The sequence below is a fragment of the Molothrus ater genome, chromosome Z (assembly GCF_012460135.2).
Source record: "Molothrus ater isolate BHLD 08-10-18 breed brown headed cowbird chromosome Z, BPBGC_Mater_1.1, whole genome shotgun sequence".
NCBI lineage: Eukaryota > Metazoa > Chordata > Aves > Passeriformes > Icteridae > Molothrus > Molothrus ater.
This window is the reverse complement of record NC_050511.2, coordinates 20,607,631-20,625,979: the sequence shown is the minus strand read 5'-3', so window position 1 is coordinate 20,625,979 and position 18,349 is coordinate 20,607,631. Positions and strand designations below refer to the sequence as shown.

At 40.0% G+C, this 18,349-nt stretch overlaps 1 protein-coding gene across 2 annotated transcripts in view; it reads right to left on the bottom strand.

Moving 5' to 3' along the window:
- Nucleotides 1–17,831, bottom strand: part of RGS7BP (regulator of G protein signaling 7 binding protein) — a 34,822-nt gene extending 16,991 nt beyond the window's left edge. Inside the window, exons 1-2 of one of the 2 annotated variants that reach the window (XM_036403300.2) lie at nt 17,218–17,831; nt 14,332–14,498 (exon numbers count right to left, since the gene is read on the bottom strand). In XM_036403300.2, the coding sequence (XP_036259193.1) occupies nt 14,332–14,498; nt 17,218–17,376 (326 nt within the window). In that variant the 5' untranslated portion in view covers nt 17,377–17,831. Of the gene's footprint in view, nt 1–2,471; nt 2,564–14,331; nt 14,499–17,217 lie in introns of those variants that run through there. The other variant, XM_036403301.2, reaches the window with a different exon arrangement.
- Nucleotides 17,832–18,349: the final 518 nt, after the last annotated feature.

Genomic DNA, 18,349 nt, shown 5'->3' with positions numbered 1-18,349 from the left:
TTGTGGGATGAGTTGAGGGTCTTACTGTGCTGGAAACAGCCAGTTCCTGCAGCTCCACAAAGGATCCTTGGCAGGACACGGCTGAACCTATCTGCGGAGCAAAATACTTATTTTCAAAAAGGGCAAAAATAGCCACAAGGAGAAGGAGTGAGGGGAAAAAAAAAGGAGTAAGAAACGAGAGGGAATATCAGTGTAAGAGAAAGGAGGAGGCTCTCCATGCCAGAGGAGATCTTCCCTCCACAGAGCACACCAGAGCAGATGGATGTTCCTGCAGGAACTGCCACCTGTGGAGAACCTATGCTAGAGTAGATTTTTCTGACAGGACTGCTGCTTGTGGAGAAGCCCACACTGCAGCTGAGGAGACGTGTGCGGAGGAAGGAGAAACAAAGCAGATTGGTTATGGACTGTAACTCCATATTCCCATCCCACTTATACCGCCCAGGAGGGTGGGGGTGGGTAGAGGAGTCTGGAGTGAAGTTTAGCATGGAAGCCAGGCAGAAGACGTGCTAGCTTGATGTTTCTTTTCTCGTCCCATTACTTAAATTAGTAATTATTTTAATTTTAATTGGCAATAAGTTAGGATAATATTTCCCAAGTCAAGCCTGCTCTACAGACAGTCGATGCGCCTGTCTTTTGTTTCTACCTAATCTTTCTCATTCCTCGTCTTCCTGTCTTCTCCTCATATTCTGCTGAGGAGTGAGTGAGCAAGCAACTGGGTGTGAGTTTGGCTGTTGTCTCAAAATAAGATAAGCTAAGCTTAAAATCCCCAGCAGGATATTTTTAAGTACCCAGAATTTCAAATGAAATTGCATGTGTGTCTTCAGTTACACTTTTGAGTTCTCATAAAATTAAAAAAAAATCCCAAAAGGCCTGGCTTGACCACCACACCCTAACTCCAGTGTTCCTTCCTTCAGCTGTCTGACCCTTGCTTCTACTTTAGAGAAATCCAGGAGACTTCTGCACTAGTCAAATATGAGCTGAACAGGGCCTTTTTCTCTGCAGGTTATCAGACCTGTTGAGAAGGTGGTGTCCAGTTAGATGAAAGAAAACTTTGGGTGGGCTCTCAAGTCAGCCTTGTTAGCTTTAGCCTCAGCTGAACAAAAAAAAAATCCCACAGCCTCAAATTATGTAATACTGAAGAACAGATAAATCGAAACCATTACACCGACCTTTCAGAAAAGATATGTGCTAACCAAGAAGGAGACAGTGACATTAGCTGTATATGCAATAACTTGTAAGCTTATCTAGGAAATTCCTATTCAGAACACTGCCTTGTCAGCATCAACAAGTTGTTCTCAAATGAATTTGATAAAAATGTAGAGAAAGCACAGATAAGTTTGTGCTGCCCAACAGGCTCAAGTCCAGCCTCTTTTAAATCCCCTGCAGGCAGCTGATAGTCATGCTGCCCGTGGATTTGCCCTTTGACTTTAGTTAAGCTTCTGTGTTATTTAAAATGTCCCTTAATCACTCACTGTTTGTTAATGAATGATTTATAAACTCCACCTTTCAAAAGTCTGAAAAATATATATGGATTCATACCTACACGCCCATCCAGTTCCTTTGATTAACAGTTGTACAGTTGTAATTTTTTTTCATAAAAATTTTATGAAATAACATAGTATCTGATGTGAGGTCATTTATGAAATTGGTTCTGATCTGTGTGGACAAACAGGGTAAAATTTTCCAGAGAGCCTGAAGGAGAGTTAGGTGCTTCAGGTATTTGATGCTGTAGGATATCTAGGTCACAACGGGCTAGAAACATACTGGATGTAGAAGGAACTCTGCTGCAGGCAAGTGATGCCATCTGCTGTTGACCATTCTCAGGACACTAAACCAGATGATTCCTAGATTTGAGACACTTCCTTTTTTCATTTTATTTCTGTCATTAGTACCTTCTTTGAATATAAATTTCAACATATTTTTTCCAAAAGGCATTCCATAAAGCATTAAGAATAATCTGGATACCCATTATCTGTTTGTAACTCAGATTTCTGGTTTTCCATATTTCAAAATGAGAGAACCGGAATGGTTGTGAAGATATGTTAAAATGAGATGAGGCAAGGAACAATGCATTTACTTTTCCTCAAAAATATTACATATCACCTAATTAACTATTTAAACTGAAGGAAGAATGTTCTTTAAGTTTCACTGTGATTTGGATAAGAGCTATATTGTATTAACAATTATTGAAAAAATCTATATATTTTCATAATGTATAGATAATGTATAATCCTTTTTTTTTTGGTCTGCTGGTCAAATAGACCAATACTGTGACTGCTACAATTCTAAACTAGAAGGAAAACAGTGCATACAGTAGATATTTCCAGGTTGCTCAGAATAAGGTGGTGTTTGGGATTTTTTATGTATCAAATGCTGCTAGGAGTGCTTGAATATATCATGCTTATACCTCAGAGTATTTTTTATCTTTTTTAAAAGAAATATTATAATTTTTTACAGAAAAATTCAAATACCTCCATAGAGAAGTATTCCAAGTGAAAAAGAAATTGTGTTATAGAATTAGTAGAATCTCACACAGCTCCACCAGATACTTCACGGATCAAATCTGTAAGAATAGTTAGAAATCACAGCTGAGAGACTGAGAAAACTTGAATGTGTCAAAAAAAAGAAAAAAAATAGAAGGAAATAGAAAGAAAAAAAGAGATAGATTAGCTTCCTCAATTTAAATTCATATATGGAGAAAGAAATTTTTAAAACCATCTGTTGATAAAATGTGTTCAGGAAGCAGTATTCTAGCAAAAAGATCTTTGCAGCTTTTTCACTTAGATTTTTAATCCTGCTTTGGTCTCCACATGACTTTGTGAACTGGTGTTACTTTTGTTTTTTTCCCCTCTTTGAAAAGCCTTTTTTTCTGCTTGGGAAACAAGGATTTCTCCATGAAGTCTTCCTTTAGGCATTCAGCATTGTATGTTAGCAGCTGCACAGACATAATTCTTGTTTCTGAGTCTTGAATGATGCAAAATTAATTACAAAAGGCTGTACACACACTACTTTGGGTAGGTCTGCAGCTAAATTATATGCCCAGACTTTGGATTGTCCACAACTTTGGTGCACTGGGACTCTTCACTCTGCATGAAGGGAGTGCTTCTTCAGCACACAGCCTCACCCTATACTCAGTCTTACACACTGCAGTTGCAGTTGTCATAAAATTCCCAAGTACCAAACACTACTTTGTTGGTGTTGGCGTTTTTTTTTTGGGAGAGCTTATAAACACATATGGGTGGATAGTGCTGTTTCACCACAATAACAACTCCAGAACTGTTGGAAATAATTGGAAGCTGCTGTATAAACATGGCACTTTAAAATATTTTGCCACTCAGCCATTTGCCATGCTGCCAAGGTTACCAGCAGTACATTTGCAATGATCTGTCTTGCCATGATAGACAGAGATATGAAGTGTCAGCTTCTCTTTGCTCACACAATAAATGCAAACTTGTTTTCTCCTGAAATGGGAAAGCAGTTTCTTCAACAACTTTGAGCACAGAATTTAATATACCACTGTTTGAATCCTTACATGAGATCTGCTGCCAGGAAATGTTCATGATGGAACCACTCTTATGAAAGATAAGAACAGCAAGATAAAAAATGGAATATAAGAGAAAAGAAGACCTCCTATGTTAATGTACAAATAATTCAGTATATTATTTCTCTGAGAGTTAATTATATGGAAAATGTAAATGTAGATCTATAAATATTCCCATCAAGGAGAAAATTCAATTCAATTCAATAACAGCCAACACTTCAGCATAATTTAACTTTAAAACATGAATTTAAACAGCATTTAACTGGTAATACTGGAATACTTCATTTAATGCTGTGTCGAGATCTTAATGCCCAGATTCATTTATTTAATTAATTGTTCAGAAACAGAGTGATAAAGCAATTAGAAAAATTACAACACATTTTGTACACCTTGTTGAAACCAGTTGGAATTTTTACGGGGGAAGCCTGACAGAACTGGTCTCTCCCATGTCTGGAGACTGATCATCACAAGGTACTGATGATGCTGTTAAGAGTAGGTACTGTTTGCTACTGTCACTAGAGCAAGCCTCCATGTACCAAGCAGCTCACAGTAAGTGTAAAGTTTTTTCTTAGTTGACTAGGCAGGAAGTGCAGCACTTGAAAGAGCTTGATCAAACACGGGTTGTGAGAAGGACATGCCCTTAACTGCATGGCCCTGCACAATTAACCTGGCAATGTTGTTGGCTGATTTCAGTGAGGGGCACAGAATCAAAATGGTTCCTTTCTAACTAAAGAGCAGTGTTCCAGAATGTTGAGAAATACTGAGCATTAGTAAAATCATTTCCATTAACTGGCAATTCTCAGTCCAAGACTTACAAAAAAAGAGGCAAGAAATCAGAAGCAAAATCCCCGTATATGTGGAATTCTGAGAGCTCATGCTGAAGGCTTTCTAATGCATAACTCCATTATGTCATGTTTTTATTTCTCTTAAGATATATAAACATATTGTCAACATAGTCTGGCTTTATAAGATTCAGTGAGAATCAGAAGAAGTTTCTGAGAACAATATTAAGCCAAGCTAAACAGAACAAAGGCAAAGCATCTATCACCTAAAATTGCAGACATGTGGGATTTCTTAATCGAACAATATTTAGGAAAATGATCAGGAAAGAAGCACTTAAAACTCATCAGTAAATTCCTAGCTTTAGCTGTGTTCCATTAGAAACCTACAGAAGAGAAACACTGAAATATGCTATTGAAACAGTCTCAAAGCAGTGGGCCTAGTGGGGACAAAAAAGGCACTCCTCTTGGCCATCCTGGTTACAGATTAGCACAAGTGCAACTTTCATTTACATCTGTGAAGATAGGTGTGAAGTGTATATTATTTTTTTCAGAAATATTGCAATGAAAAAGTTTTTTTGGATTGGTCTAACATAATTCAGAATATTATTTTGAATTGAATAATTTTGAACCACGCAGGCTTCTCTGGTACTCCTAATTTTTGTGGGCATAGAAATTAGCATCACTTGAAAGGCTCATAATCAGCTACACTTCTATCTTCAAATACCTTCTAAAATTTATCTCTAGATCTCCTTGTGAAGCACTATTTACTGACATAAATTAGTAACACTCTGGTTTTTGCTCAAGAAGAGCTTATTAATTGATTCCACTTGGGACGTGACATGACAAGACATAGCAACAGGAGTTGCTATGTGCTTTTACATGTTAGGGCTTAGAATTCCAGCAAATTGACATTTAAAATTAATTTCAGAAGAAATTAATTATGAAAACAATGATAAAAATGTAATATCTACATACACTATAGCAATAATAAAAGAGAAGATTTGAAAACAATGCTTTTCCTTGAAAGACTCAAATATGCTGTAAAATTGTAAGTATTTTTCAGAGATAGTAAGTACTGGTACACCTATTTAATAAGTGATTCATCTGAAACATCAGTGAGAGGTTGAATGAGATTTTCCAGACTTTTCCCAAAACACATGTTTTTTGTTAGCCATGTTTACAACAGTAATGCCACAGATCTAAAGATCACTGGATTCCAGGAGGCTTGTTATATGTACATTCAAGACTGCCATGAGAAGTTCCCAAATAGTTAATGGGACAGTAGCACATCAGATGTTCATTTCATTACTATTTGGAGACAGGCTATGAGGCAAAAAAGCAAGAAACACTGAAAAAAGGAATGACAAAGGAGAAAAGGTCATGAGAAAATCTGAAGTGAAGCAGAGGTAACAGCAACTGTCAAAACAGAGTCCACACTTAAGTTCTGTGGGCTTTTCAAAATCCCCATAGTTCCTGTTTCTAGAGATGTACCTAACTGCTGGATCCTCTGGCTGATTACTCCCCAAGAAAATCACTTGGAAAGTAAAGGTGTGAAAAGCTTTTTATGTTCAGCAATGAGAGCAGATCTTTTGAAAGGACAAAATGGGGCAAGAGAAGGGCACAAAGAGACAGAGAAACCAAATTTTCTACAAAAGATCAGCTCTGATTCTGCAGCATTTCTAAAGAGACCCTGCCAATGTAATTCAGTCCCAAATTTTCTCATATAAAGGTTTGTATACCTCGGAATAGGAATGTGAAACAGGTTGGTTATTTCAATCATTGCTACAGATAGTCTTACACCTATAACTGGAATACTCCATTATTAATGAGTTAGAGTTTGAGAAATAACCCTTCTAAAATCTAACTGTAGTAGAATGCTGTTCATGCATAGCAGAGAATGGTCCATTGAAGGACTTGAATTACAGTAGTATCTTAGTTTTTGGTATTTCTTTCCAGGAACCCACAATGGGAGTGATGAATGCAGAGGGCATGTTAAAATGGAAGGGAAACCACCTTAAAGCTGCAGGATACTTTGATCCTAGGCCATGGTACTGTGCAGTGAGTGTACAGTTTGCCAGGCTGAAGATATAAAATAATATGAATAGTCATCCTTTACCTGAGTTTCCCTGTGTCTTTATGTGTTTTATCTGCTTAAAACATAGGAAAAAAAATATGGGAGCAAGGATTAGAATACCAGAAAAGAAGTTCCCTAATGGTTTTCAGTGTTTACATGCAATGGCACTGCTTGTAGCCCAAGTACAGAGCAGACCTCAACATCATTTTGATTCCTCATGCAAAATACTCTTTCCACTGGGTTAGACAATGGCAATGTGCCCCCTAATTCTCCACAACTACCTCACAGCTTCAGGTCATGTCACAGAGGAAAACCTACACTGCTTTATGTTTCCCAGGGAGAATACTATTTGTAGCAGTATCCTCGAGCACGGGCAGCCTCCCTGGCTGCTGGGCTGGGACACGGCTTCCCTGCTATTAGAGGGACCCATCATGCAAGCAGTCTGGCTTACCTGTCTGGCTTACCCAGCAGTCCTGGAGTGTCTCAGCAGTGGCAGCACTGCACTGGAAGGGGTTGTGGATGTGTTAATTGGGTGTCAGATGGAAGAAAGGGGCAAATAACTGACTGACAAAGACAATGTCTGTTCGACTTTTAGCACTCACTTTTCCCTTTTCTCACTTTCATGCCTTTTCTAGGACACAGGTGCAAGTGGTCTAGAAATTAAGTTTGACTCACCTTCAGCTTTGGCTAAAAGGAAGTGATAGGGGCCACTGTGTTTTGTGAAGGGCCCGAAGTTGTCAGGCTCTGAGGATGCTTTGCCAGCACCTCTGGGAACAATCTTGTCAGATCCTGCACAAGGCAAGAATGTTGTCTTTCTGACTGCTGGTGAGGTTTATCATTAAGCAGGTTGCCATAAGCTCTTCCACTTTGTCAAAATTAACTTTTGCTGTGTTACTGCAGATATAGAACTTCTAGAATTTTCAAAATGCTGTTCTGAACATAGAAAAATAATAGAGTAATAAATCCACTTTTAGGTCTGTTTGCCCTTGACTAAATCTGGCCTGCAGTTATGAAAGACAGATCTATAAAGGGAGATATTAATACCTTAGATCTTCAAGTCCCAAACACCTATTAAAGCACCTCCAAAGCCAGAGGTACAAAGAAAATGCCGGTCTATAGAGGTCAGCTATTTTGAGAGTTCTAGCTCAGTAAATAACCTTGTTTTTTTTCCATTATTTGCTTTCTGAACTTGAGGTGCCTGACTTAAACAACTTCATTTTCAACTTGTAACTTAAATTGAGTAAATATATTTTGTTCTTAATAATCAAAGGTAACTTAACTCAGTTCCACAGAAAATAGTTTTATCTTTTTGCTCTCCTTTTCCATCATTTTAGATGCATATGGATTATATAATCAGAGAAATTTTTTGACAAGGAATCTATTCAGAACAATACGTGTGCATCTTACCCTCTTGTGAAAAGAGTAAGCTATGGTATACCTACTTCACTATCATGCACTATATGGTCCTTAAGGGGTACATTAAACTATCCACATCTGAGCTTGTTTATCAAAACATTCCCATTCCCATGCACAGGAATTCCCATTAGTCAAAATAGGATTTGAGTCACTGGAACAGGTGTAGTTTCTGACTACGGTACTACATTTGCAATCACTTCAATGTAGAAATCAGTGAATATATGCCAGCCAAACAAAGTGGAATAAACACTGTAATTTGCTTCTAGAATCTGATATGCTCAAAACTACAAGAAAATTTTAAGCATGTAAGAAAATTCCAGTAAATCTTTACAGAAGCTGAATGTCAAAGTTGAGGGACAATGAGACTTTATACCATAAGAATGTTTAGTAATCCTGAAAAGCTCTTCTTTGAAGGCAGACAAAACTCTTCCTGACTTTACCCATTTCAGACAGTCATAGTTACATCATCAGGACAATTTCCTAAGTAACGTGCTATAAAATGATTATAAGAATTGTGAGGTCCAGGATTGAAACAACTTACTGAGATGCTTTTAGTATAGCCCAAGAGAGCAAAATGATGTTTCATATTTCCAAGAGTTTTCTGAAGTGGAGGATCTCAGTATTTTTTACTTGACAGATTTTTAAGGTCACAACTTTAAGCTGTTACTATTTAAAACACTTGCAACATTTTAGCAAGAAATCACAAGTTTCAGAGAGCATTAAGCTACTGGTACTACACTGTATAACAGTACTGATTCTTGCAGTGAATATTGACTACTTTCCTTGTTTTCTTACATATCATAACATTACTTTTGATATTTAACTATACTTTAATCAGGTCACATTCTGGTTATCATACTGCAATATCTGTGAAGCACTTACCTTTTTTCTTAACTTTAATCTGGCAGTTGAAACAATGCTAACAACTCCAATCCAGAGCTGGGTACAGCCAGCAGTGCCTGTGATTCAGAACCCCATGATCGACATTATCACTCTCCCCACTTGTGATACACACACTGACAGGAGTACCATGGCAGTGACTGCAAAGATGTCTACAAAGGACAGAGATCTCCATGAATGCTGCTCCATCTGTATCTAGCTGGGACAGACCTCTGGTTTGTTGCTCTAACTGCTGGTATAAAGTTGGTTTTGAATCACAATTATAAAAATTCTTCCCTCTTGAGCTAAGTGTTGCTGTGCTTTGTTTCTGCTCAGCTAATACTGACTGCCAGTAGAGCTTTATTTAACATATGCAGTTAAAATTATTTCTCTTATGCCTATCTTATTACAGTTGCCATTAACTTATGGGTCTGCAGTCTTCTTCTCACCTAATGTGTAAAATATTTGAGGCAATCTTTTTTGTTTGCATCCTTTAGAAAGCAGATAATTTTGTAGGGTTGTAATTCAGGGAAAATTCAGACAGTTCAATAAAAAAATTGGCCACAACTGGGTGTCAGCAGAATGTTTTAAAACAGCCTTAGGAAGCAATCTAATATTAATTAGCTCTGAGAAAATTACCATTTGGTGCTTATTGAAAACATGAGAATTCCTACTGTAGATGGCAAAGAAAAACAAAAGTAGAAATTACATAAAATTAAAAACTTAAAGCAAGACTATGATAATCTTTTTGTGCAAATGATTGCAATCAGGATGTGATTTTTAGCTGACTTTCTCAACCTTTCATGAACTTAGGGGAACTTAAAATTAACAACTATTTAATAAAAGTAACAGATGCACATGGGTGTCAAATAAGGAAACTTTCTTTGAATTTTCCCAAGGAGATTTATGATTACTTCATCACAGGCTGGAAGGGACACCTAGAACTAAATTGGCCCAAGCCTCCTCCTACTCAAAGCAGTGTCAGCTACAGAGGGTTATGGAGGGCCATAACCAGGCGAATTCTCAGTATTTCAAAGGACAGAGCCTCCAGAACCTCTCACTGCACCTGTTCCAATATTCTACCTGCCTCACAGGAAAAAAAGGAATTTAAAATTTTAAATAAATTTTTCTTTGTATTTCAATTTCTACCTGATGTCCTATCACTGATAATAGTCTGACTGTGTCTGCTTTACACTAGTCCAGGAGGTAGTTTTTATGCATATGGATAATATCCCCCTTCCAGCTTTCTCTTCTCCAACCTAAACAATCCCAGAACTAGCAGCCTTGCCTTGTACGTGGGATGCTGCTGAACCATCTTTAAGGTAGTTGATTAGACCTGATTTGGATGTCCTTTCCTCCTTTCTACTAGGGAGCCCATTGCTGGACCCAGTATTCCAGACATGGCCTCAACAGCCCTGAGTAGAAAGGAATTATGAACTCCATTGACCTTCTGGCAATATTTCCTAAAGCAGCATAGGAGGCTGCTGGCCCTCTTTGCACAAGGGCACAGCACTAACTCATGTTCAACCTGATGTTCACCAGAACCCCCAAGATCCTCTTCTGCAGAGCTGATGCCCCAGCAGGGACTAGTGTAGAGAGAGGTTTAATCCTCCTTACATTTTGGACTTTGAAACACCAGTTAGAAAAACAGAGAAAAATCACTTCTAGAGCTACGCTCACAAGATGTACATTGCCATGCACCCCTGAGCTCCTCACACAAGTTTTGTTTCATGCAAAAAAAGCCACTGCCAACATATATATATATATATATATCAGACTGTCACAGAGACACTGCCAGTTCTGGTCTCAGTGTGCCAAGTGCACACATTATGTAAGCATATCAAGTGCCTGAGACTATGTAAGGACATTTACGAAAGTGTGTGCACAGTTGTGCAGACGTGTATCTTAAAATACATTTCTGAGTTATCTCTCTGTTGACATCCCAGACTCAGTGGACTCCACTTATAAAACCAGCTGATGAAACCCCATTTGATGAACTATAAAAGATCACCACTCTATCATTCCATAAAGCAGACTCCCTTCCATAACAGAGATTCACATCTTTTTCCCCCTCATCTTCTTACGGTTACAAATATTTTTCCTGTCTTTTTCTTTGGAAAAAATCATGCTGACTCATTTTCTTGTTGCTGTACTTTCTCCAGTTTTGACCATGACAACTAATACTATAAGGATGAACAATATAAATACTTAAGAGATTTTTAATTTCTGCTACATTATATAGAAGAAAATGTGATGAAAGGACTGAAACTTTACTCACCTTCTTCAGAAGACAGCTCATTAAAAATCACTAACAACTTTTAGTGTAAGAGCAGGAATTGACCTAAAGTCCTGAGAAAACCAACACTGAAAGGAGGATATACTTTGACTTGCATTCCTAAAGGAACATTAATTAGAATTAGGATATTTCAATTTAGATTATTTTTATTTCTAATCTTTATTCCCCTCTGGTAACATCTCACTACTTCTATAAGAAAAAGATATCAGAGCAAGTAAAGAAGAGGATGTAGTATCTATGAGGCCCTATTAAGTTGGAGACTTAATTTGAAATTTCGTTTTTCCGTAATATTTTATTAGTAAATAGGTTTTTAAATACATCACAGCATAAAGATGTCCTTATTCAATCTCAGCATGTTTTGAGTAAAAGATCTTAATGTTTAGAGAAATCACATTTGTCAGATAGTGTTCACATGCAGCCTTTACTTACTGAGTGCTGTCAAAACAACCTGTTTTTTTATCTTTGCTTATTTCTTAACGAAATAGCTGCTACCAGCAGCTGTCAGGTTTGAGCTAGATGGGGTGATATGGTCTAACCCAGTGTGGACTTTATAACATTTTATGTTTCCTTGCTACTTCATCTCTTTTTCATCATCTCCTTTGTCTTTCTTTCTCTCAGTTTTTAAAACATAAGCGTGACTTTCACTTCCTCTGATTCTACAGCTGAATCTGCTTTTGTTGGCATATCAGTGTAGCCTTTTTCTACAGGTACAGTTGCAGCCCTCTCTTCTTGTTCACATTACATCACTGTCCTGCTCTGATGTCTGTCTAATATTCCAGAAATTATATGCCCATGACCAATGTATTTTTTGGTCCTCATGACTTCTATCCTGCTCAGTTTCTAATGCATTATCTCCACTTCAGTATTTCCTTCCCTTTCCACAATTTCCAGATTTCTTCCAAGAGCTCACTTCTCCAGCATAGAGGATTTGCTTTTGTTTTTTTCTTTCCAAGTCTTTGCATCTTTCCTATTTGTTGCCTTGCTTAGTCTTGTAGGACAAGTGAATTACAAAAGGGAATTCTTCTTATTGTCCAAGTCAGATGTGTATTTAAGAGTCTCACATGCACTAGTGCCAAGAGGAGCTGGACTAGGTGATTTCCAGGTGATTGCCAGAGGCCCTTCTAACCCTAACAATTCCATGATTCTGTGAAATCCTGGTATATTCAAAGAGGAACAGTATAACATTAAGGTGTCTGCTAATTTTCCAAGGAAAACAGCACAAAGAAGAGAACTGAACTTAGTATTCTCTTAAGACACTGACACCAACTTCTCAATAGTAAGAGTGCCATGCAATACCTCAGGTAGATCACTTAGAGACTAACTGAACATTACTGATGACCTTAATTAATAGAATGCTGTTCCCTCATGAAATGTTGTAGTCTGGTAACATAAACAGCTACTTGCTATTATTATTTCTGGGTGGAAAAGCAACACATTTTCTTTAATAAGTTTTGGAAGACAGAACTTGTCATGTTACCCAGTGCAGTGTTGTGCATTTTGAACTAAACCAGTGAACTAAGTAAGCCTTCATCCCATATGCTGAATAACAGTGGTTTCTGAGCAGCACACTACCCTCCTGACTAATACTAAGGATGATTTAATGCATTCCTGTCCCTAAGCATTTTTCTTCCTGATACCATTTCTTCCTATCCAATTAGATTCCTATTCCAGATCCTATTTCATACACGCTTATATCAGTCTTTTTGCCAAAATGAAGACTAAATGTCTAAGACTATTTATTACTCCTCTCCTTCTATTTCTTTTTTGCTTTCTTTTAATCTTCATCTTCCACAAATACATAAAAAAAGTTAATGTCTCATATGGCTTTCCTCAGCTACAGAAGGGTGGGGATGCAAAGCATATCCTGCAAATTGTGTGTCAAACCAAACCAGTAATTTCCACATAGTTTCCAACACCTACCAGTTGTTATGGATATCACAGTATTATCAGAGTTATTTAAAACAGTTTTAGATTAGCCAAATGTCAATCTCGCAGCAACTGCACAACCTTCAGGACATCTTTGTGCATATGACAGACTTCCAGCTGCGAAATGATTGCTTAAAAAACCCACGTACTTTCTAAACGAGCATGTACCAATTGTTTTCTTTACAGGGGAAAAATATTTAAAAGTTACAAAATAGGTTCAGCTATTCAAATGTATTATTTCAGCTCATATTACTTTTTCTTTTGAGTCTGAAAGCAAAAACAATAAATTTCCCTACTGTTTTCACATTTTCAATGTACTGTCATTGCTGTTTTTTTAAAAGTTCCCACTGACTTAAGTATTTTTAAAGCATGTAATTTGTTTGAGGAACAAATCAGAGGTCACAAAACCAACTTAAGTGACTTTGCACAAAGTCTTACTTGAAAATAGTGACAATTCTACTAAAATATCCAATCAGTACCCTCTTCTGTTTGGTTTGTTAGTTCGGGCTCCCCTTATACACCAAGCCTATAACAGATTTCTTTATATATTACAGTGATGAAAAGAAATTCAATGGGCAGAGCTACAAAAAAAGGTGTTTTCTTTTTCTAGTGGTGCAAAATAGCTCATGGTAGATAAGACAGATGCAGAAAGTTCTGACAAAGTGTAATCAGAAAGACATGACTCAGGGGGTACATGATAAATACAAATGCCCCAGTCACCATACTGTGAAGAACCCACATGGAATTAGCTGCACGAATTCCCATTTTTTAGGAAACAGCTATTTACGCTGGTTGATCTTGCACTGAGGCATAGTCTCAAGTATGTGATAATACATTCTGTCACCATGGAAAGGAATGTACATAATGTAATACCAAAGAATAAATTAGAACATTATATGCTGGCAAAGCTTTCATTCTTATTTCAACACAAACAAGGGTTTAAAAACGTGTAGAAGGTAAACACAAGTTCTCAGAGTGGTTTTTGTATTCCACTCACTCTGTTTGCACCTAATTTTGGTTTAATTTTGTTGAGTCTCTAGTTGAACTGAGCTAGTTGTGTCTTAACTATTCAATTATGTATACTCAATGAAAGACTGGACAGAAAGCTATTACTACTTCACCCTTGGAGGGCATGACTTCCCCCTTGATCTGTAGTGATAAGCAGTAAAATCCTGTTAGTCTCACATAAAAGCATCCAGTGAAATCAGAAGGATATGTTCTTAGTGAGGGGACCAGAATTTGATACAAAACTGTACTATTTTAAGGATATAGACATTCTGCAAAATTTGTGGTCATATACCCCTACGCCTAAAACAGAAAGATAAGTTAATGCAAACTCTCAGGCAAAGCATTATGTAGTACTTAACAAAGATTTGCACATGAATATGGCTTTAATTAAAGATAAGTTGCCTCCTACCCAGAAATTGCTGCTAGTTTTTGATGAGCCTGATAGGCCATCTCACATCCTCGGGTTCGAGTTTTGTGCAATTCTGCATGCAGAGAAGGACAGGTGACTGAGACATCCCCAATAGAAATGACCAGCTCCCGATAGAGAGCCACCTGGGTATTGAACTCCTGGACAAGCTGAAAAACAAAAACAATTTACATGCATGAGAATTTTTAACTACATTGGTAAAAACAATCCAGTTTTTTAAAAACATGCCCAATCTAGGGCTTGTTCCTGCTTCTCACAATTTCGTACCACACAGGATCAAGAGCACACGATTCAGTAAACAACTAGAGCCTCCATAGCAGCTGCTTCTTCTGTGAGCTATAAATGTTCATCTGTAGGAAAGTAGTGTTTCTGCTTTTAATATCTGAAAGTGTTTGAGTTATTAGTATTAAATATTAAGCAGACAAAAAAAACATCTGCTTTACTAGTAGCATGAGGTTATTTTTTGCTATCATGAAAGGCAAAAATATCTCCAGAAATTACTGCCTATGCTTCTCCTGCTTCCTGATTAACAGCATGTTCAGGGACTGGAATGCAGTATTTGCTTTTAAATTGGCAATTTTGCTAATTTATTTTGTAATTATTTCTGTTCTGTCACTTTCCTTCAACCCAGATTTCTGACTTAAAACTCATCTGCTGTTACTGACTGAGAAGATGTACCAGATAGGCACTTTCCTGTTAAAATTCCAGAAAGCACCTTTTCTAAAGTGCATGTGGGAAAAAGAAACAAATCATTAAAAAAACACTACAACCTGTACAGAAATCCAATATCCAGCAGATACATACAGATTTTATTGGATAAATGGATAATTTTAGTGTTATGGAAAGATCATTATTGTTTAGTTCCACTGATCACGTACATGGAATGATATTTTAAAGAAATGAAGCATTTGCTGTCTTCTGAACGAATGCATATAAGACCATTTGCTCCACATGGTGGTGGGGGTGGAAGGATTAGAGTAATAGAACAGAATATTTATTTATCTGTGTTTTGACCTCAATTCCAAACTATATAAAAACAGACAAGAGTAATTGCTCGTAATTCTGCAGTCATCATTACCACCAGAAGTTCAACATACCAAACATAAAAACATACTGAGAACCTGGAGTCTATCAGAGCTACCAATTTTTAAAGTCAAGTCCTCAAATTCTCATGCTCAGGAAATAAACGAGTCACTTCTGCAGTATTATATTCATACCCTTGATGCATCCCACTGCAATTAACTGTATAGCTGAGAACTGGTATCAAAAATAGTTTTGACCATGCTTTCTGAAATTTCATTTTAAGAATAGCAAATATGTTCCTCTGCTTCAGAAGCAGCAAGTCAACCCAAGTGCACTTCAATACATCTGCACCCTCCCACACCCAGATCCCAAACAAACCCAAAAGCACACACCAAACAATGCCCTAGGCACAATATTCGCTAAACAAGTCCTCAACTTTTATCATTCTGTAGCTTTAGAGAATGCATGAAGGCAATGGAGAGGAAAAAAATTGTACTGGGTTGTGTCATAGTGTGATTATTCTGCAATGGGAAGAAAAATGTCGCATCCTGCAACTGGTAACTGGTTGCACCAGACCCATTTTGCCAGTTCTCACCTGTTTAAACAGACTCATCCAGCCACCCTACCACTGCCCAGGAAAACAAAACCACACATATGTTGCTAAATCGAGACACAGAAGAAGAAAAAAAACACACTGATTTTACCTCCCAAACCCTATCACAACTTGATAGTCCACCTATAAAACAGAGTTTATTTCTAATCGGTCAATTCTAAAAACTTCTCTGCAACTAACATTATGCTGTTGAGAATAAGAAAACAGGCAGAACATACTAAGATCCACTTGTTGGGTATATTTATAGAGCTACTGTGGCAGCTTTTGTTCCTCCATGCACTGGGAATTGCTCCCAATCTTGAAGCATCAGAGCAGATAATCTGCCAGGACATTTTTCAGCACCAGAGGAAAAAAAAAATTGCCAGAATCCAGCAGAATAGAACTAGCAGCTCCATTGCTACTGGACAGAGATTTAGCCAGGTACAGATTTAGCCAGAAAAGCAGCAGTGACTTCATTTTTTTCCTACATCTGTCACTAGCTAGAAGAGTAATTCTGGGGCCCAGTGTCAGGCTGACTGTAGCTCAAGAAGCCTGAAAGGGGGCATACGGTGCTGATTTGGAGGAAAGTGTCAGAATCCAAGCATTTTGAACATGACTGAGGAAAAATCTCATACCAGAATGTGACAGTCCATAATAACACAGACACAGGTGTTTCACCTGAGGTTTTACAACTGCAACCAGCTCTCTGGGAAGACCGGTAACAGGTACCATATATATCAGGAACAGCATTTCAGGGCCTCTAATTCTGGGTCTCCTTATTTTTTAAATAGGATACCCTAATGCCCTAAGGATATTAAGGCAAACATGCGGTTGCTGCACAAGATAGCAAGTAGTGCAGTGATTCATTGGAGGCAACTATTTACCCATTCAGGCTTCAGTGCGCCCAAGCCTGGGTACAGATTTGGACGGGTCTACCAAAAAAGCAACTCCAGCTGCTTTGCGGTGTGTGTAGTGGGGCGAGGACTCCTGCTCCCTCAGGACTGTCCAGGCGCTGGCTCCGCTCCCTGTCCCGCAGCCGGCTCCCGCAAGTCTCCTCGCACCTCCCGGCTCCGCTTTGGAACCGCGGCGAGTTGGGGCGCAGGGCAGCACCCCGGCGGGGACTGCGGTTTAAAAAACAGTGCAACTGCACGTGATGGGAATAGCCAAGGTGGCGGGAGGAACGGCACCGCTGCCTGCGCCGGGAGAGCTCGGAAAAGGTAAAAAACTACGGCAAGCCCGCCCGGGGTACCCACCATCTTACAGTCGTCCAGGGTTCTCTGGATCTGGTAGGCGCTATCGGAGCCGCTGCCCCGGCGTTCGCTGTCGCGGCCGTGCGGCGAGGTCCTGCTGCCCTGGAAGATGGAAGCGGCGGAGCGGGGGCGCTTCCTGCGCCCGCTCGGTGCAGCGCTCATGCACACGCATCCGCCGCGCGGAGCCGCCCGCGGGCGCGGGCAGCGCCTTCCCCGCCGCCGCCGCCCCGGACACGGGTGCGGGCCCGCGCCGCTCGTCGCCTCGGCCGGGCCGAAGCCGCGCCGCTCACGGCAGCGAGCGCGGCTGCTGTGGGCGATAGCCTGGCGGCTGCGGGAGAGCCCGGGGAGCGCCCTGCAGCATCGCCTCCGCTACCGCGGGGAGAGGCGGAGGGGCTGGCGCCTGCCCTCCTTTAGCAGCGTGTCAGTCCCCGCGGAACCGCCCCGCCGGTGGCATGCTCCGCCGTCCTCCTTCGCGCAGCCGGCGGGGGGAGTGGGGGGAGCGCGACCCTGCCCGCTGAGGAAGAGCGCCCATGCACCGCCCGGTCCTCCCGGCGGGGAAGCCAGACCCGCCGCGTGTGACCAGCCGCCCGTCGGGAGCGGCGCGGAAGGTTCGGAGGGGCTGGCGCCGTCAGCAGCACCGCCCCCGCGGGGCGGGAGCGCCGCGCCCGCGCCCGCCGCTCCGAGCCCGCCCGCGCCGTGAGGGGGCCGGGTCAGCGTGGCCCGGGAGCGTAGGGTACCGCCCGTCTCCCATTTGCCGAAGCTCATACCGGTCTTCAAGAGGCGTGCTTAGGCGTCGCTTTTCTTTTTAAAAACGACTTGATTCGCTGCTCAATATTTACCAAATTTAGTCAAATGTTAGATAGTGTCCCACCGAGGGACACGAAAATGGTGGAGGATTTGGAGGGGAAGCCTTGTGAGGAGCAGCTGAGGTCACTGGTTTGTTCAGCCTGGAGAAGAAAACACTGAGGGGAGACCTCACTGTGGTCTTCAACATCCTCATGAGGGGAAGCAAAGGGGCAGGTGCCTATCCCATCGCTCTCACAACCAGTGCCAGGATTTGAGGAAATGGCATGAAGCTGAGTCAGGGGAGGTTTAGGTTGGATATCAGAAAATTTTTCACCCAGAGGGTGGTGAA